Source organism: Urocampus carinirostris, chromosome 16 (assembly GCF_059441175.1).
Source record: "Urocampus carinirostris isolate Australia breed hairy pipefish chromosome 16, RoL_Ucar_1.0, whole genome shotgun sequence".
Classification (NCBI taxonomy): Eukaryota; Metazoa; Chordata; class Actinopteri; order Syngnathiformes; family Syngnathidae; genus Urocampus; species Urocampus carinirostris.
Window position 1 is genome coordinate 4,888,062 of NC_142364.1, and position 17,031 is coordinate 4,905,092.

Below are 17,031 nucleotides of genomic sequence, written 5' to 3' on the forward strand. Positions count from 1 at the left end.
TTTTATGTTAGTTTTGCCGGAGATCAAAGCCAGGAGAGAAAGCTTACCACGTGTTGTGAGTCATCATTTTAATCATATTTAGTGTCTTTTGTCTTTTATTAGCATATTTGGTGTTGGAGTCATCCAAAAGTCATTGAAAGTAATCAAGTTAAAGTAACCCTACCCAACCCTGATTTCATGTTAGTTTTGCCGGAGATCAAAGAGATCAAAGCCAGGAGAGAAAGCTTACCACGTGTTGTGAGTCATCATTTTATTCATATTTAGTTTCTCTTGTCTTTTATTAGCATATTTGGTATTTGAGTCATCCAAAAGTCATTGAAAGTAGTCAAGTTAAAGTAACCCTACCCAACCCTGATTTCATGTTAGTTTTGCCGGAGATCAAAGAGATCAAAGCCAGGAGAGAAAGCTTACCACGTGTTGTGAGTCATCATTTTATTCATATTTAGTTTCTCTTGTCTTTTATTAGCATATTTGGTATTTGAGTCATCCAAAAGTCATTGAAAGTAGTCAAGTTAAAGTAACCCTACCCAACCCTGATTTCATGTTAGTTTTGCCGGAGATCAAAGAGATCAAAGCCAGGAGAGAAAGCTTACCACGTGTTGTGAGTCATCATTTTATTCATATTTAGTTTCTTTTGTCTTTATTAGCATATTTGGTATTGGAGTCATCCAAAAGTCATTGAAAGTAATCAAGTTAAAGTAACCCTACCCGACTGTGATTTCATGTTAGTTTTGCCGGAGATCAAAGAGATCAAAGCCAGGAGAGAAAGCTCACCACGTGTTGTGAGTCATCATTTTAATCATATTTAGTTTCCTTTGTCTTTTATTAGCATATTTGGTATTGGAGTCATCCAAAAGTAATTGAAAGTAATCAAGTTAAAGTAACCCTACCCGACTGTGATTTCATGTTAGTTTTGCCGGAGATCAAAGAGATCAAAGCCAGGAGAGAAAGCTTACCACGTGTTGTGAGTCATCATTTTATTCATATTTAGTTTCTCTTGTCTTTTATTAGCATATTTGGTATTTGAGTCATCCAAAAGTCATTGAAAGTAGTCAAGTTAAAGTAACCCTACCCAACCCTGATTTCATGTTAGTTTTGCCGGAGATCAAAGAGATCAAAGCCAGGAGAGAAAGCTTACCACGTGTTGTGAGTCATCATTTTATTCATATTTAGTTTCTCTTGTCTTTTATTAGCATATTTGGTATTTGAGTCATCCAAAAGTCATTGAAAGTAGTCAAGTTAAAGTAACCCTACCCAACCCTGATTTCATGTTAGTTTTGCCGGAGATCAAAGAGATCAAAGCCAGGAGAGAAAGCTTACCACGTGTTGTGAGTCATCATTTTATTCATATTTAGTTTCTTTTGTCTTTATTAGCATATTTGGTATTGGAGTCATCCAAAAGTCATTGAAAGTAATCAAGTTAAAGTAACCCTACCCGACTGTGATTTCATGTTAGTTTTGCCGGAGATCAAAGAGATCAAAGCCAGGAGAGAAAGCTCACCACGTGTTGTGAGTCATCATTTTAATCATATTTAGTTTCCTTTGTCTTTTATTAGCATATTTGGTATTGGAGTCATCCAAAAGTAATTGAAAGTAATCAAGTTAAAGTAACCCTACCCGACTGTGATTTCATGTTAGTTTTGCCGGAGATCAAAGAGATCAAAGCCAGGAGAGAAAGCTTACCACGTGTTGTGAGTCATCATTTTAATTAAAAGTCAATGAAAGTAATCAAGTTAAAGTAACCTTACCCAACCCTGGTTACTAACTCGGTTACTTTTTGAAAGTAACAAGAAACTGCAGGTGGCAGGTACCTTTTGCGCTAAACAAGGACACACGGCATGAAAGTGTGTTGTTTTCGAAAAGTGGGCATCAAAACAATATTTTGTGCTCTTTTGTCGCATTGTGCCCGCCATCACGAGCAATCAAAGCAGACATCATGTGGTTTCGTCTTCTTTCTCGACGGCGCGCGCTAAACGGCTATAATTGCTTCCTTCACAGCGCCCTGGGACGCTACGTTTATTTGTATTTGTAAATAAATCCGCGCTTTAATCGCATTTGTCCACACTTCCTGCAGCCGCTCGCATTGAGTCCACACCCCTGTTTAAATCCTTGTTTTCTGTTATCGAAACGTCCATTTTCTTGTTATTTTGACTGACTCGACATCGAAAATACACGGGTCTGAGCGTTCACACAAAGTCGGTGAGCAACGCTTGAAACAACAGTGAGCAACGGCAATCCCAAGTGTGGCAACTGAGTCGTTATCAAACGTGTCCAAAACTTGACAGCAAGTTTCATTTTGCTGAGTTTCCGGCAATGCAAAATAATTTTTCTCTTTTGAATGAATTGACTCATGTATTATTGCAAAGGTTGTACGGCCTACAAACGTCATTCACACAAGATTTTCATTTCTTTTTTTTTCTCCTGGGATCTTTTGTCACATAATACTAACATTTTGGGGGGCTTATTGAGTCGGTTGCACGATACAGAACTATATTTAATCACATTTTTAAGTGGAAGTACAATGTTAGCAACAAGATTGACTTGGTATAATTGGAAATTATTTGAATGCAACACAAACTTTTTCTTCTTTTTTCCGTGTTTTTTTTCTACTTTTTTTAAAAATTCCTTTGAATTGTCTATTTTTTCCGAGCTGTTACTTTTTTCTTTTTGTTCTCTATTTACTTTTTTCTTACATTTCTTTCTTTTCTTTTTTTCTGGCTTTTTTTCTAAATTTTTCCTTCTTTTTTCTCTTCCTTTTGTTTCTTTTTTTCTCAGCTTTACACTACTTTTTCATTTTGGTATTTTTTTTCTTTTTTGTTCTATTCCCCCCCTTCCTTCAAGTCATTTTGTGCATACTTTTACTTAATATTTGGTCATGTTGGTCCCTGTTTTTTTTTCCTAATTTTTTTAATCCCTTTTAAAAAAATCCCATTGTGTTTATTTTTTCCTAGAGTAAAGTAATCCAGTTAAAGTAACCCAACCCTGTTTCCTGATCACACTTTGTATATCATGAGAATATCGTTTTTTGAAGTGTATACATGGTGTTTAAGCACAAACACACATCCACAGCACTTTAGATGCCATGAGATTAGATTAACATTGGGTGGAGACATGTCGGACAGGATGTTTATGTCTTCTGTTGTTGAACAAACACACCATCCCCGTCAAACGGGGCGACCGTGTCCTCTCACTCCGTCTTGGTATCCCAAAAAAATCGTGATTTCCGGACAAAAACTTCTTTTTCGCATTTGGCGTCATTTTCACAGACTGTGCCTCACCCTCCCCTACCCTGAGGCATGGAAATAGTATCTTATTTGTATCATAATGCTTATTATTATATTAAACCAGATTCCTTTGGTTATGCTCGGTTTGTTTCAAAATTCTTGTTAAATTGAATTTCATTCCGAGCCGAAAAAACGACTTGTTATTTCAGAAGCCCTTGTTTTTATTCAGCTACTTTTTTTCCAGAGCCAGAGAAGATAAGGTTGGAAATGGTAAAAGGACTGCATTTATAAAGCACTTTAACCAGTCACTGAGGACGTTCAAAGCGCTTTATAATAAGTTTCACACCTTACGCTACCACTCCGCTGTCGTCCTTGCACGGTTGTCATGGCACCCAGCTGGCCCCTCCCCTTGACACCGGCTGAGACGCATTGGACTGATTGCTTGTGGAGCCCGTGGCCGGACCATTGCTTTACCTTGTTGAAGACCTGTTCATGCCTGTTTGATCTGAGTAATACCTAGTTTGTAATTTTGATTGCCTTTAAACCTGTTTTGTTTTGTCTTTAGTCCGTTTGTGTGTTGGACAACTTTTATTTCCTAATTAAAGTGACGGATCGTCTACGCGTATGAGTTACGACTTCCTGCTTCCCGGTCCGTTTCTCGACAGTCCTGACCCCACCAAGCGCTAACTTTGAGCCGATTTCCTGAATAGCTCCTGTAGGTAGCGCTAGGGGACGGACCGCAGCACACTGGTACCAAAAAAACACAATGGCATTTCTTAGTAAGCATGGATGCGTTTTCCTCCAGGACTCGTGTTAAATGTGGGGTTCCCCAAGGTTCTGTTTTAGGCCCAGTACTTTTTGATCTGTATATGCTTCCCCTTGTGGATGTCATCAGCGTCAGTTTCCACAGTTATATAGATAACACTCCACATATCAGTCCTTCTTTGGTTTTCAGACAGTTTTTTGAATGTCAAATACGTTTCACACTCACACACCGATAGCGGAGTCAGCCACGTAAGGCGCCTACTTTGCATGCCTACCTGCCCATCTGATGCGTTTTCCTCCAGGACTCGTGTTAAATGTGGGGTTCCCCAAGGTTCTGTTTTAGGCCCAGTACTTTTTGATCTGTATATGCTTCCCCTTGTGGATGTCATCAGCGTCAGTTTCTACAGTTATATAGATAACACTCCACATATCAGTCCTTCTTTAGTTTTCAGACAGTTCTTTGAATGTCAAATATGTTTTACACTCACACACCGGTAGCGGAGTCAGCCATGCAAGGCGCCTACTTTGCATGCCCGTCGGGGGCACTAGGGGTTCAGAGCCCAAGGACACTACGGCGTTTAACTCGGATGAGTCGGGAGTCGAACCTTCGGAGCTACTGCCGTGGTGATTTATTATCTTGAATAATCCTCTTGTTAAGTTCATTTAAAATCTTTTGTGCAGTATTTTCAATGACATTTGTTTTATCACCATCATTCTCCTCCCTCCATCTCACTATAAACGCTGCCCGTCTCAGCTCCATGGGGAACAGAGCTTTCAGCTGCTCTGCCCCCCGGCTTTGGAACTCATGGCCGCCTGACCTATGAGATTCTACCATCCTGTTCACTTTCAAATCCTGATTCAAATCCCTCTTCTTCAGACTTTTCATGATCGTCTGCCTCACATACCGCCCCCTTTTAACTTTAAACTACAGTGGGACCTCGCTACTTCGCGGTTCCACGTTCGCGGGTTCAGAGCTTCGCGGGTCTAAAAAAATAATGAGAATAAAATAAAATTAAAAAATAATTAAAAAAATAAATAAATATATATATACATATATATATATATATATTTTTTTTTTTTAAGCATTTTTGAAAGGGCGTCGCTACTTCGCAGATTTTCACTTTTTGCAGGGATTTTTGGTCCCCATTAACCGGGTCTAAAAAATAATAATAATAAAATACAATAAAACATTTAAAAAATAGATATTATTGTGATTGATTTTTTTTTTTTTAAGCATTTTTGAAGGGGCGTCGCTACATCGCGGATTTTCACTTTTTGCGGGTGGTTTTGGTCCCCATTAACCGCGATAACTGTATTGTTTACTTGTTTTATTCTTTCCTAATTGTTGTTTGGTGCTCTGTGTGGAGCGATCTATGCTGCCGTGAATGGTGCTTTGAAGTAGAATGTTGTATTAATATTATTTTTGGTTCTTTGATTATTATTCTTTTTATTATTATTAGATATAAATGATTTTGAGTATTTTGCACCCCTTATTTATTCTTGGAATTTTACTGTGTGAAACTTGGTTAGTGCCCTGACCCCCTCGAACGCCTCTCATGAATATTTAACATCCTTCCCTCTGATTGGTTGTTCGTAAATTAACCAGCTTTGCAGTGATTGGCTGTGGTGACTCTGACGTCAACGTATCCTCAACGAACCTCAAGAATCACAGCAGCTGAGTCTGGACGACAGTCTCGTCGTGTGGAGGGAAGACTCATGAGAGAATCATTTTGACGGATTAGTTTGTTTCTTCCTTTATTTTTATTTTTAAATTATTTTCTCTCACACTTTGACAAGTTGAATATCTGTTTTTTTTTGTCTGGCTGTAAAAAGTCACGCGGAGGTTTCCGACATGAACACCGGGCCGGCTGTCGGGAAATTCTGCGTAAGTAAAAAAAACACTAAAACTGATTTGTTTGTTGAGTTATATAGGGAATTATTTAGAAAGCTGTAAAAATATATTATCACGTTAAGACAAACTTTTGGAACTGTGTATAAAGTGTAGCCGGTGTAGTCCGAACCGGAACCAGCGCTTTAGGATATCTAGGTAATGAACTTGTGAAATTAATTTTGTTTTTGTCCGTCTTTCTTGCCGTCCAAAAATGTCTGAAAGCACTAAAAAAACTACAATTCCCATCTCATTTAAGTTTGTTAACTGTCTCCGTGTACAATCAGACTTTGGCAAATGGAAGAGAAAGTTCTGTCGTCTGGCAGGAAGCCATGACTTGTACGAATGGCAACAGGTGGACAGTAATTCTCCCCTGTAACGGAAGAGCATTTATATTGTTGTGCTTGCTAATCACGGAAAACACAGTAAATGTATCCTACATTAAACAATACACTTCACACTTGGTCCATTCACACACCCATAGCAGAGTCAGCCATGCCTAACAGCAATATTGAAGGAATAAGGGGTTCAGTGTCTTGCCCAAGGACACTTTGATATAAAACTCGGAGGAGCCGGGCATCGAACCTGCGACCGCTCTCCCTCATGAGCTGCCCTGTAGACTGTACTGAAGACAAGGGGTCCCTAACCCTTTTCAAGCCAAGAGCTACAGTTTGTTACTGATTACCACAGGGGTACCATGTATCGTGTTATTACTATGTTACTACCAGGTTAATTATCGGAAGTAGGGTTAAATAGACTTAGTCAACCACTTACCCAAAAAATGACAATGACTCAGGACTGGTGAGGTATTTTCAGAACAGGTCTGTGGGCCCTTCAGCTGTCCTTAGGGGATTCCATGGTACCCGCGGGCACCACGTTGGAGACCCTTGCTGTAGACCAGGGGTGTCAAACTCATTTTAACTCTGGGGGGGGCCACACGATAGAGCAAACATTCTGTCGGGGGCCGGACGAGTAGATTAAAGAGAAAGAAAAAAAGAGATAAAGAAATAAGAGAAACAGGGAGGGAAAAAGAGAGAGGCCGGGACAAAGAAAGAGAGAGGGAGAGAGCGTGAGAAACAAAAGAGATGAAAAGAGAAGTCGTGAGAGAGGGGGAAAGAAAGGGAGCGGAAGAAAGAAATCCAAAGAGAAATAGAAAGACAGAGGGAGAGAAAGAGAAAAGGAAAAACGAAGTTAGAGCAAAATAAGTTAAAAAGATAGAGAGAGAAAGAGACAAAGAGTAACAAGGGAAAAGAAAAAGAGAGAAACAGAGAGTGAAAGAGACAGAGAGTGGGAGAATAGGGGTGGAAAAGAGGGAGAGAAAGAGAAAGAAATACAAGTAGTGTCTTTGTTCGAGGCACCTTTCTTTGGCAACATCAAGTTGACATATTTCAACCTGCAGCTTGTTTTTCTCTCGCGCTTCTCTGAGTGTTGTCTCGCGGGCCGGATTCAATCCCTTAGCCGGCCTGATCTGGCCCGCGGGCCGCCTGTTTGACACCTGTGCTGTAGACCCTCGGAACACAACATTAATCGGTTCTGAAGTGGGGATCGTGTATAGTGGGGGATCGAAAACTATGGTACTTAGCTATTGCTTTCAAAATATAAGTGCATGTGATTAAATTACTTTATGAATGTGACGTCAGGTTATAAATGAGACTAATTTTAAAAGTTCTACTTGTAAGGATTAGCAAGATTTAATTGCTTCAATAGCCTCTTTATTTTTACTGGAGCCTTCGCTCTGAAAACGCTGGTCTACTAGTGATCCCAAGAGCCAAGAAGAAATCCGAAGGTTCGAGAGCGTTCTCCATCAGGGCCCTGGTGCAGTGGAATGCTCTCCCCCCTGAGATTCCATCTGCAACCTCAGTGGAACTGTTTAAATCTAAGCCTTAAAACTCTAAAAAAATAACTCTATAGCATATGAATAACCTATATTTTATGTTGACAATATAAGGGGATGGTGTCATAATAGTCTGTAGTTTGCAGTAGTCTTTGATCTGTGCAGCCCTTTGAGACTCTTTGGGATTAAGGGCTATATAAATGAACATGACTTGACTTGATATTTCCGAACGTCAATTGATTACGGCCATGTAACTTAGCGAGTAGTGATGCACATTCCCTCTTCATATTACTTGATAAACGCAAGCTTTGATTCCATGATTAGCATTTTTCGCTTCTCCCTTTATCATAACAGCCATGGGAGCCTTTGTAAATAAATACAGTATAATGACAATACTGTATTTCAAGTCAATAAGACCTCCTTAAAGCGCTTACAATGTGCTTCACATTTACCCATTCACACACACACTCACACACCAATAGGAGTCAGCCATGCAAGGCGCCTACCTGCTTAAGGTAATGTAGACGGGGACACCATTATCCCTGGGGTCAACTGTTTTTACACTTGACTGCATCTGTGACAGACTAAATGTAAGTCCACCTCAACTCTGAATATTTTTCCTGGCGCCACCTTCTTTTTTTGACCACCATCAACGGATCAAACGATTATGGGATTGTGAGTCGCAGAGAGCAAAAAGTGACGGCCAATCGACTTTAAGAAAAGTTGTACCGTAACTATTGGTCACATCCACTACACAGCATCATCTCCAAACAGAAGAGCAGCTTCAGCGACAGACTGCTGTCACAGTCTTGTTCCACAGACAGACTAAGGAGATAATTTCTTCCTCATGCCATGAGGCTCTTTAACTCCACCTGGGGTAGTAAAAACCCACATTAAACCCCACCACCACATTATTTTATTATTATTTTTCAACACAAGGTTACTGCTGGAAGTGTGAATTTCCCTACGGGGATGAATAAAGTATCTATTTATCTCTCTTTCTCTTTATTTTTTTTCTTTCTTTCTTTCTGTCTGTCTGTCTGACTGTTTCTTTCTTTCTTTCTTTCTTTCTGTTTCTTTCTTTTTCTTTCTTTTTCTTTCTTTCTTTCTTTTTTCTTTCTTTCTTTTTTTTCTTTCTTTTTTTTCTTTCTTTTCTTTCTTTTTCTTTCTTTTTCTTTCTTTTTCTTTCTTTTTCTTTCTTTTTCTTTCTTTTTCTTTCTTTATTTCTTTCTTTCTTTCTTTATTTCTTTATTTCTTTCTTTCTTTTAAAAAAACATTTCTCAACTATAAACAAACCTTGGACATTTGAGACCGCTAATCATAAAAGACACTGTCATGTAACAACAATAAACCTTAAAATGTCTGTAAATACCATTGCTACCTGCAAATGATATATACAGGGTTGGGTAGGGTTACTTTAACTGGATTACTTCCAATTACTTTTGGATTACTCCAATACCAAATATGCTAATAAAAGACAAAACAAACTAAATATGGATAAAATGACTAAATTTTGTGCAGGCTTGGGGAGTAACGGAACACATGGAACGGTAAAAATGATGTTGGCAAGCTGTTTGGATTTATTTTCATTTTGTTTCTGTGGCATTTTATGTTCGTTTTGCCAGAGATGAAAGAGATCAAAGCCAGGAGAGATCGCGTACCACGTGTTGTGAGTCATAATTGTATTCATATTTAGTTTCTTTTGTCTTTTATTAGCATATTTGGTATTGGAGTAATCCAAAAGTAATTGAAAGTAATCCAGTTAAAGTAACCCTACCCAACCCTGGATATATAAGTATGATTTTTGGCATTCAAATGTCATTGTAATTCGTCATGACTTACAGAGCAGCGTGAAAACATGTTTGTAGCGTGTGGCTAACCAAACCTGTGAGCACAAACACTCATTTAGAGCAATGACATGTGACACAAAGACTCAAAACAACAAGCCACTACTTTGTTTAAAAGGTATTTTTTTGATTTATTCAGATCCATTCCGCTACACGTACTCAACTTTCCAGGTTTCGATACTGACTCCAAATATATTTCCTTCCCTATCTAAAAAAAAGGACATTTTAAAATGAATACATGTTCAAATCCTAACATGTTCTTCTTTATATTCCAACAATCAATGGTAATTTGTTATTCCTCTTATATCAGGTTTAAGTCTTTAAAATGGCTATCGGTACTTTCCGATCTCTCACAAAATGAGCAATTAGTGTCATCTACTTTTTTATTTTTTGGCTGACATGAGATTAAGATAGATAGATAGATAGATACTTTATTCATCCCCGTAGGGAAATTCACACTTCCAGCAGTCGACCCCGTTGTTTATTAACAGATGAACATGATGCCCTAGGGGTGCTTGTAGCGGAGTGGATGACGTCACGCTAGTCCAAAAGTTCGACATCCCTGCGGCAGATGGAAATCTTTTCTTTGTGAAAATCCAGGGATACACCACCTCATGTTAGCAAGTCCGCCTCCTCTCCGATTCCCCCCGGCTTTCGTGTCTCTGTATAGCGGCGCAGAAGCCGGATAGCTCCGGGTAGCTCCGGGTGGCTACACGTTAGCGTCCGGAATGCTAAACGTGAGCCACGTTTCCGCAAAAACACAGAAACTGCGCTCCCTGTGCGCTTCGATGTTTTCCACCAGCACTCGATGATCTTATTTTGTAGTGAGTTCGCATTTACCATGATTACGGATGGTACCGAAGACTTATAACGCCGCTAGTCGCTTAGCTAGCTCCGGCTCTTCTTCCACGATAGGCCCCTTCATCACACCGGCACGAGAATTCTTCAGGGCAAGGAGTTGATTCCTTGAATAAACGTGCGCTAAAACCCATGTCCATAGGATAGAAGTAATCCATAGTGTAGTTGTCAAAACGGGAAGAAAAACACCGAAGATAGGAGCAGACAATAAAACAATAAATCAGGGCAGCTTTGATCAAAAGCAATTTTATGTTATTTTAACTGGATACATTTGGAACAAATGTACAGTTTACAAATGCTGTGATCATTAACAAATTACTCATTGTAACAAAAAATTAAGTTATGACTTATGTTAACTAGTAACTGTTTATTCACTAAAGTAACAGACAACCACATTGGAACTGAGTTGTGTTTTAAATAATGCAATGCAGTATTAGATACTGTTAAAAGTAACTGAGTTTTAGTAAATATTTAGTTACAATTAACCAACTGTTGTAGTCCTAAATGTGACAAATGTCACTTCTCTGTTGGGTACAAAATATTGCATCTAAACCCCAACTTTTTATGTTTTGGAGCTTAAATGATCTGTGTGGAATTTGGAACTTTTTAACTGTCTACTGCCATCTCCTGGTTTAAAGTCATGACTGCAGCTTTAGTCAGTTCTTTCCTGACTACTTGCAAATAAACTCTCATTCTTTCTTGGGGTTTCGGCTTAGTGTAGGGTCTATACTTGAAATGGCCCTCTTGTTACTTTCACCATTTTAATGATACACTAATAATAGGGAGAAAAAAAACGTGGGGACGAGATTTAAGTAACTCTACATCCCCCACCCTACCCCAATTCTTCTACTTAATATGTTCCACGACCTGAACAGCTTTGCTAAAAGTAAGATAAAGGCAGATGGACACTCTGAGGAAAAAGACATGCAAGGGCTCTTTGAACTCATTTGGGCAAATTATTCTACTTTTAACTTTTTAAGGCCGCCTCAACCGACAACCCCACCTTTTTAAGATGAAATGAAATGATTTGCATTTATATAGCGCTTTTCAAGTCAATGACTTCCCAAAGCGCTTTACAGTGTGCTTCACATTTCCCAATAGCGGCCGTGCAGCCATGTAAGGCGCTAACCTGCTTATTGGGGGTATTGGGGTTCAGTGTCTTACCCAAGGACACTTCGGCATTAACACGGACAAGCCGGGATTCGAACTGGGATCCCTTAATCCTAAAACGATCGCTCTACCTCCTGAGCTACTGCCGCCCCTAAAGATAAACAAAGTGGAAGCAACACTCTGTTCTTTTTGTAATCGATTATATATATTTTTGGCAGATACTGTACTGGGATTAATCCTTTTCAGTGTAGTATTGCTTGTTACTCTGTGAATCCAAGTGTTTCCGCTCAGGTTAGTGCTTGTTATATGTGACTCCAGGTCACATTATCATCAGTGGACTGTCACGGGACATTTTTTTTTCTTTCCCGCACACCAAACCTTGGCAAAGACCTTTGCAACTTGTGCGAGCTTCATTCCCCCCCCCCCCCCCCCCCCCCCCCCCCCTTCATGTCGAGCAGCGACATCGCTGTTTATCTTTTGTGTAAACCACAGTACATTCTGGTGGAGGCCTTGCCAAGTGGCCTTGTTGCTGGGGGCGGGTGGGGGCAATGCGAGGAAATAGGACCCCCACCCTTGATCCACCCACACATACTGATTCTGCCTGCAGGCTTATCCCCACCCCCTGTCCTTTTCCCCCCCATATACACAGATAGGCGCCTACGTGCCTGCCTGTCCCGTCCATTTCCTGTACACACATGCTGTGATATTAGGGGGCATCAGTTGCAACTGTAAACTTGATGCTTATCTCTTGAGTCTGCATGGGTGTGGATTCACACAGGAAATGCCCCGCGTGTCCACGACTCCCGTCTCGTAGTACTAGAACTGCAAGGATTAGTCGTCAAAAATTGATAATAAAAATAGTCGACTCTGAATTCTAAGCTTAAGACTCACTTCTACGCTATAGCAACCTATACTTTTCGTGGACAATATCTCTGTATTATTTGTGACTGCAACATCCTTTGCTGTCTGGTAATCCTGGAAGGGGATACCACATGTGCAGACCCTTCTAAAGGTTTCTTCATTTTCCTCATGTTGAGGTTTTTTGAGTTTTTCCTTGCCCTCATGTTGGTTCCAGATCAGGGGATGGTGTAATAATAGTCTGGAAGACATAGTTTGTGTAATAACCTGTGAAGCCCTTTGGGACTCTTTGTGATTAAGGGCTATACAAATAAAAATGACTTTCATTTCCAGACAAGTTTTTCCAAAAGAGAGAGGCATCTCTACATGAATAGAATCTCTACTGAGAGAGAGCCAATAGTGTCTCTGCCGCGAGCTGTGACATAAACATACAGAAATGGCGGCGTCAACATCAACTATGCGTACCAAAACTTTGGAGCATTTTAGCCTGGATATGGCCAATAAAAAGACCTAAAATGTTTGAAAAAGTACACCTTGCGGATCATGGCGGTAGATCGGTGACCCACGAATAATTATAGAGAACAGTCGGAGAGTTGAACGAAGCATAGTCAGACTCTTCTCGGTAAGATTCAAGTGACATTCAAGCCGATAGGGTTTTGATGACATGCATTATACATTTTAGACTTGTATATTTCGCTTTATAAAGGTTTCAGCGTAATGCCAGACTTTGCCTGAAAAACCTATTTGAAATTAAATGCATGCAGTCCGAAAAGTCAATGTCAATTGTCAACGTTAACTTGCTAAAACCTTAAGAATCATAAAGTACTTATGTTACAAACTTTGCGTTTGTCCACTGGATGTACTTCACAAAATTTACATTATATTTGTTGAACATACTGTTCTACTGCTGCTAATGTACCCCTTTCTTGGTTTAAAGGGATTAAAAAAATGTTACAGACGCTCCCCTACTTACGTAAAACGGTAGATACGAACATTTTTTTCGGGATGTCGAAAAATGTAATGCTTCTTTCCGCCACTACTGGCGTGTGGTGGCGCTGTGAGAGGTCACCAAGCATCCACCCCAAAGAACAAATCCGCTTCCTAGTTCATGTGTAAACATTCTATACTGTCTATGTCTATACTATCTACAGCGTGCTAAGAACTTTGACATTTTTTTGGGTTAATATCTTGTGCATTCATTCAATATGGTTGGTGTAAAGTGTAAAGAAGAGGCGAGCTGTTTCTTTTGAAATGAAAGTGGAATAAGAAAGCTTGATGCGGTTGAGAAAATGGTCGCCTTTTTCTGCCATTTTTTAACACTGAGGAGGAAGTCGCCTAACTCTTGAAGCGCATCTTCCAAAATTAAGTTAAACTCCACTTTATTTATCTTTATAGAGCATATTATTTTATCAAATGTTTATTTTTGTGGACAAAACAATACAGGTTACTTATAGCACTCTTAAACATACTTATATAAACTTTAAACATACAAAATATAGCACTAAAGCAACTTACGAATAAATTCAACTTACAAACGATCGTCCGGAACGAAAGTAGGGCAGCGTCTGTAACTTGATGATCTGCATTTCTATAGCGCTTTTCAAGTCAATGACTTCCCAAAGTGCTTTACAATGTGGTCCACATTTTCCCAATAGCGGCCTTGCAGCCATGTAAGGCGCTAATCTGCTTATTGGGGGTATTAGGGGTTCAGTGTCTTACCCAAGGACACTTCGACATGTAACACGGAAAAGCCGGGATTCCAACTGGGATCCCTTGATCCCAAGACGAGCGCTCTACCTACTGAGCTACTGCCGCCCATATGGTTGGTGTGAAGAAGAGCCGAGCCGTTTCTTTTGAAATGAAAGTGGAATAAGAAAGCTTGATGCGGTTGAGAAAATGGTGGCCTTTTACTGCCATTTTTTAACACTGAGGAGGAAGTCGCCTAATTCTTGAAGCGCATCTTCCAAAAGTAAGTTAAACTCCACTCTTATATAAACCTTAAACCGACAAAATATAGCACTGAAGCAACTTATGAACAAATTCAACTTACAAACGATCGTCCGGAACGAAAGTAGGGCAGCGTCTGTAACTTGATTTTAATTATTTATTATACTATAAGACGTTTATTTATGGATTTACGTCTCCACTGACCGAGCACAGTGCCTAATTGGTTTTATCTAGATTTTTATTTAATACAGTATTTGAAGGAATGACACTTCATGCTAAATTTAAAGAAAAATTCATGATGATCTGATTAGTAGACCAATCCTTTCAATAGTTGGTGACGAGTCGACTCAAAAAAATAACTGTTCTTTGCAGCCCTACTCACAGTACAGACTTCTGGGGCATGCTCAGGCTAAACCCCGACCTAGCTTAGCGCCGTGACACAGAATGATGCAATTGGCCTGCAACGGCTGGAGCATTTGCTCTGTCAACGCGGCCCATTCTGGGAAAGGAGTGGGGGAATCCTTTTATTGTTGCTGAGATGATTATCTCAGCCAATAGCATCGCGGCTGACTCACCTGGGCAAGTGTCACCTGTTCAGGTGTGCCCAGGCGGCATACATTCCAAAGCGAGGCGGGATGACGTCTGATTCATTCACCAGCAAAGCAGCCGTTTCCTCAACTCGATTGTTGATTAGCACTGCTAAACAAATTTGTTTATGACATATTTTTGACTACTAAGTTGTTAAATCGTGAAAGATATTGCCTAAAATACACAATTGTGTTATTTTTTTTTATCTTAGTTGCTAAGTAACCTATGGCACGGATAAACACAACCTTTAGGGCAGGGGTGTCAAACTCATTTTAACTCTGGGGGCCACACGATAGAACAAACATTCTGTCGTGGGCCGGACTAGTAGGTCAAAGAGAAAGAAAAAGAGAGATAAAGAAATAAAAGAAAGAGGGAGGGCAAAGGAGAGAGAGCGGGACAAAGAAAGAAAAAGAGAGGGAGAGAGCGTGAGAAACAAAAGATAAAAAGTTGTGAGAGAGGGGGAAAAGAAAGGGAGGGGAAGAAAGAAATCCAAAGAGAAATAGAAAGACAGAAGGAGAGAAAAGAGGAAAGAAAGTGTGAAGGGTATGAAGAGAGAAAGAGAAAAGAGAGAAAAGGAAAAAGGGAAGTTAGAGCAAAAGAGGTTAAAAGACACAGAGAGAGACCAAAGAGCGACAAAGGAAGAGAAAAAGAGAGACACAGATAGCGAAAGAGACAGAGACAGAGTGGGAAAAAAAGGGGTGGAAAAGAAAAAAAGAGAAAGAGAGAGAGAAATAAATACTAGTACAGTGTCTGGTCGAGGCACCTGGCTTTGGCAACATCAAGTGGACATATTTCAACTTGCAGCTTGTTTTTCTCTTGCGCTTCTCTGAGTGTTGTCTCGCGGGCCGGATTCAATCCCTTAGCGGGCCTGATTTGGCCCGCAGGCCGCCTGTTTGACACCTGTGCTTTAGGGAGTGAGCATATGTCAACCAATCTACCACAACAAGAAGATTTTGTCTTCGTTTTTCGGTTACGTTGTTTCAAATTTAATCAATATTTTAAAATATTAATTTATAATATGTATTCAATAATCTGTTTTTATGTGTTTGTTATTTCTTGTGTTTGTCATTTTACTGGTTAAACCCACTAGATCAAAAAAGTATCAAGGAAAACTAAGTTAAATGGTGGGGTGCGTTCTTGAGGGTGTCCTTAAAAAGTTGAAAGTAGAATATTTTCTCTGTGTTTTACAAAGTCAAAGTTCAAAGAGCCTTTATATATTTTTCCCACCTCGTCCACGTGCTTTTTTTAACAAAGCTGTTCGGGATGCGCGACACATTAAGTAGGAGAAAAGGGGTGGAGGTTGGAGAGTGACTTCATGGTCGTCATCGCAGTTTTATGATAGAGTAGCGTGAAAGTGGTAAAAGTAAGAAATGGCTTGTTTCAAATACACTCCAAATGCAACCCCGAACTTTAACAATTTTGAATATAAAATTTGCACTGAACAAGCTCCGGTCAATCATGGGAAATTCATTACATCCACTGTCACACTCTTGTTCCACGGACAGACTGAGGAGATCATTTCTTCCTTATGCCATGAGACTCTTTAACTCCACCCGGTGGAGTAAAAGCCCACTCTAAACCCCACCCCTACATTTGCACATTACCCTTTTTTTATTACAGTGTGTATTTTCCGTAGCACTATTTAAATACTCTATAGCAAAACGTTATATTGGGTATTTTTGTATTCTATATCTTTTATTTTATTATTTTATTTTTCAAGACAAGGATACTGCTGGAAATTTGAATTTCCCAATGGGAATGAATAAAGTAGCTAGCTAGCTAGCTATCTAGCTATCTATCTATCTAAAGAAGAGTTTATATAAGCGTGTCTAAGAAATGGACTTACTGGCACACGCAACATATGGAGCTTGACAGACGCTGCAATTATGAAACAAGGCAGAAGAGGCATCAGCAAGTAGAAAGTTCCAAATTCCGTACACCCATTCCAAAACCCAATATAGATTAAAATAATAAACAAAAAACATATCCATTACTGTATAACTGGGCATTTTTTTAAATGCATTTCACGAGCCTCTCCTATAGGTATATGACATAATTGTCTGCCATCTTGCTGCTACAGGTACCCAAAAACTAAAAGGCTGGGCCAAAAAT

At 39.6% G+C, this 17,031-nt stretch overlaps 1 protein-coding gene across 1 annotated transcript in view; it reads left to right on the forward strand.

Moving 5' to 3' along the window:
- The first annotated feature begins 5,683 nt into the window (after positions 1-5,683).
- The window catches only part of tnfrsfa (tumor necrosis factor receptor superfamily, member a), a 52,710-nt gene continuing 41,362 nt past the window's right edge, over positions 5,684-17,031 (forward strand). The window contains exon 1 of the mRNA XM_088320012.1: positions 5,684-5,874. Coding sequence (XP_088176138.1) covers positions 5,842-5,874 — 33 coding nt within the window. The 5' untranslated portion in view covers positions 5,684-5,841. The remainder of the gene's footprint in view (positions 5,875-17,031) is intronic.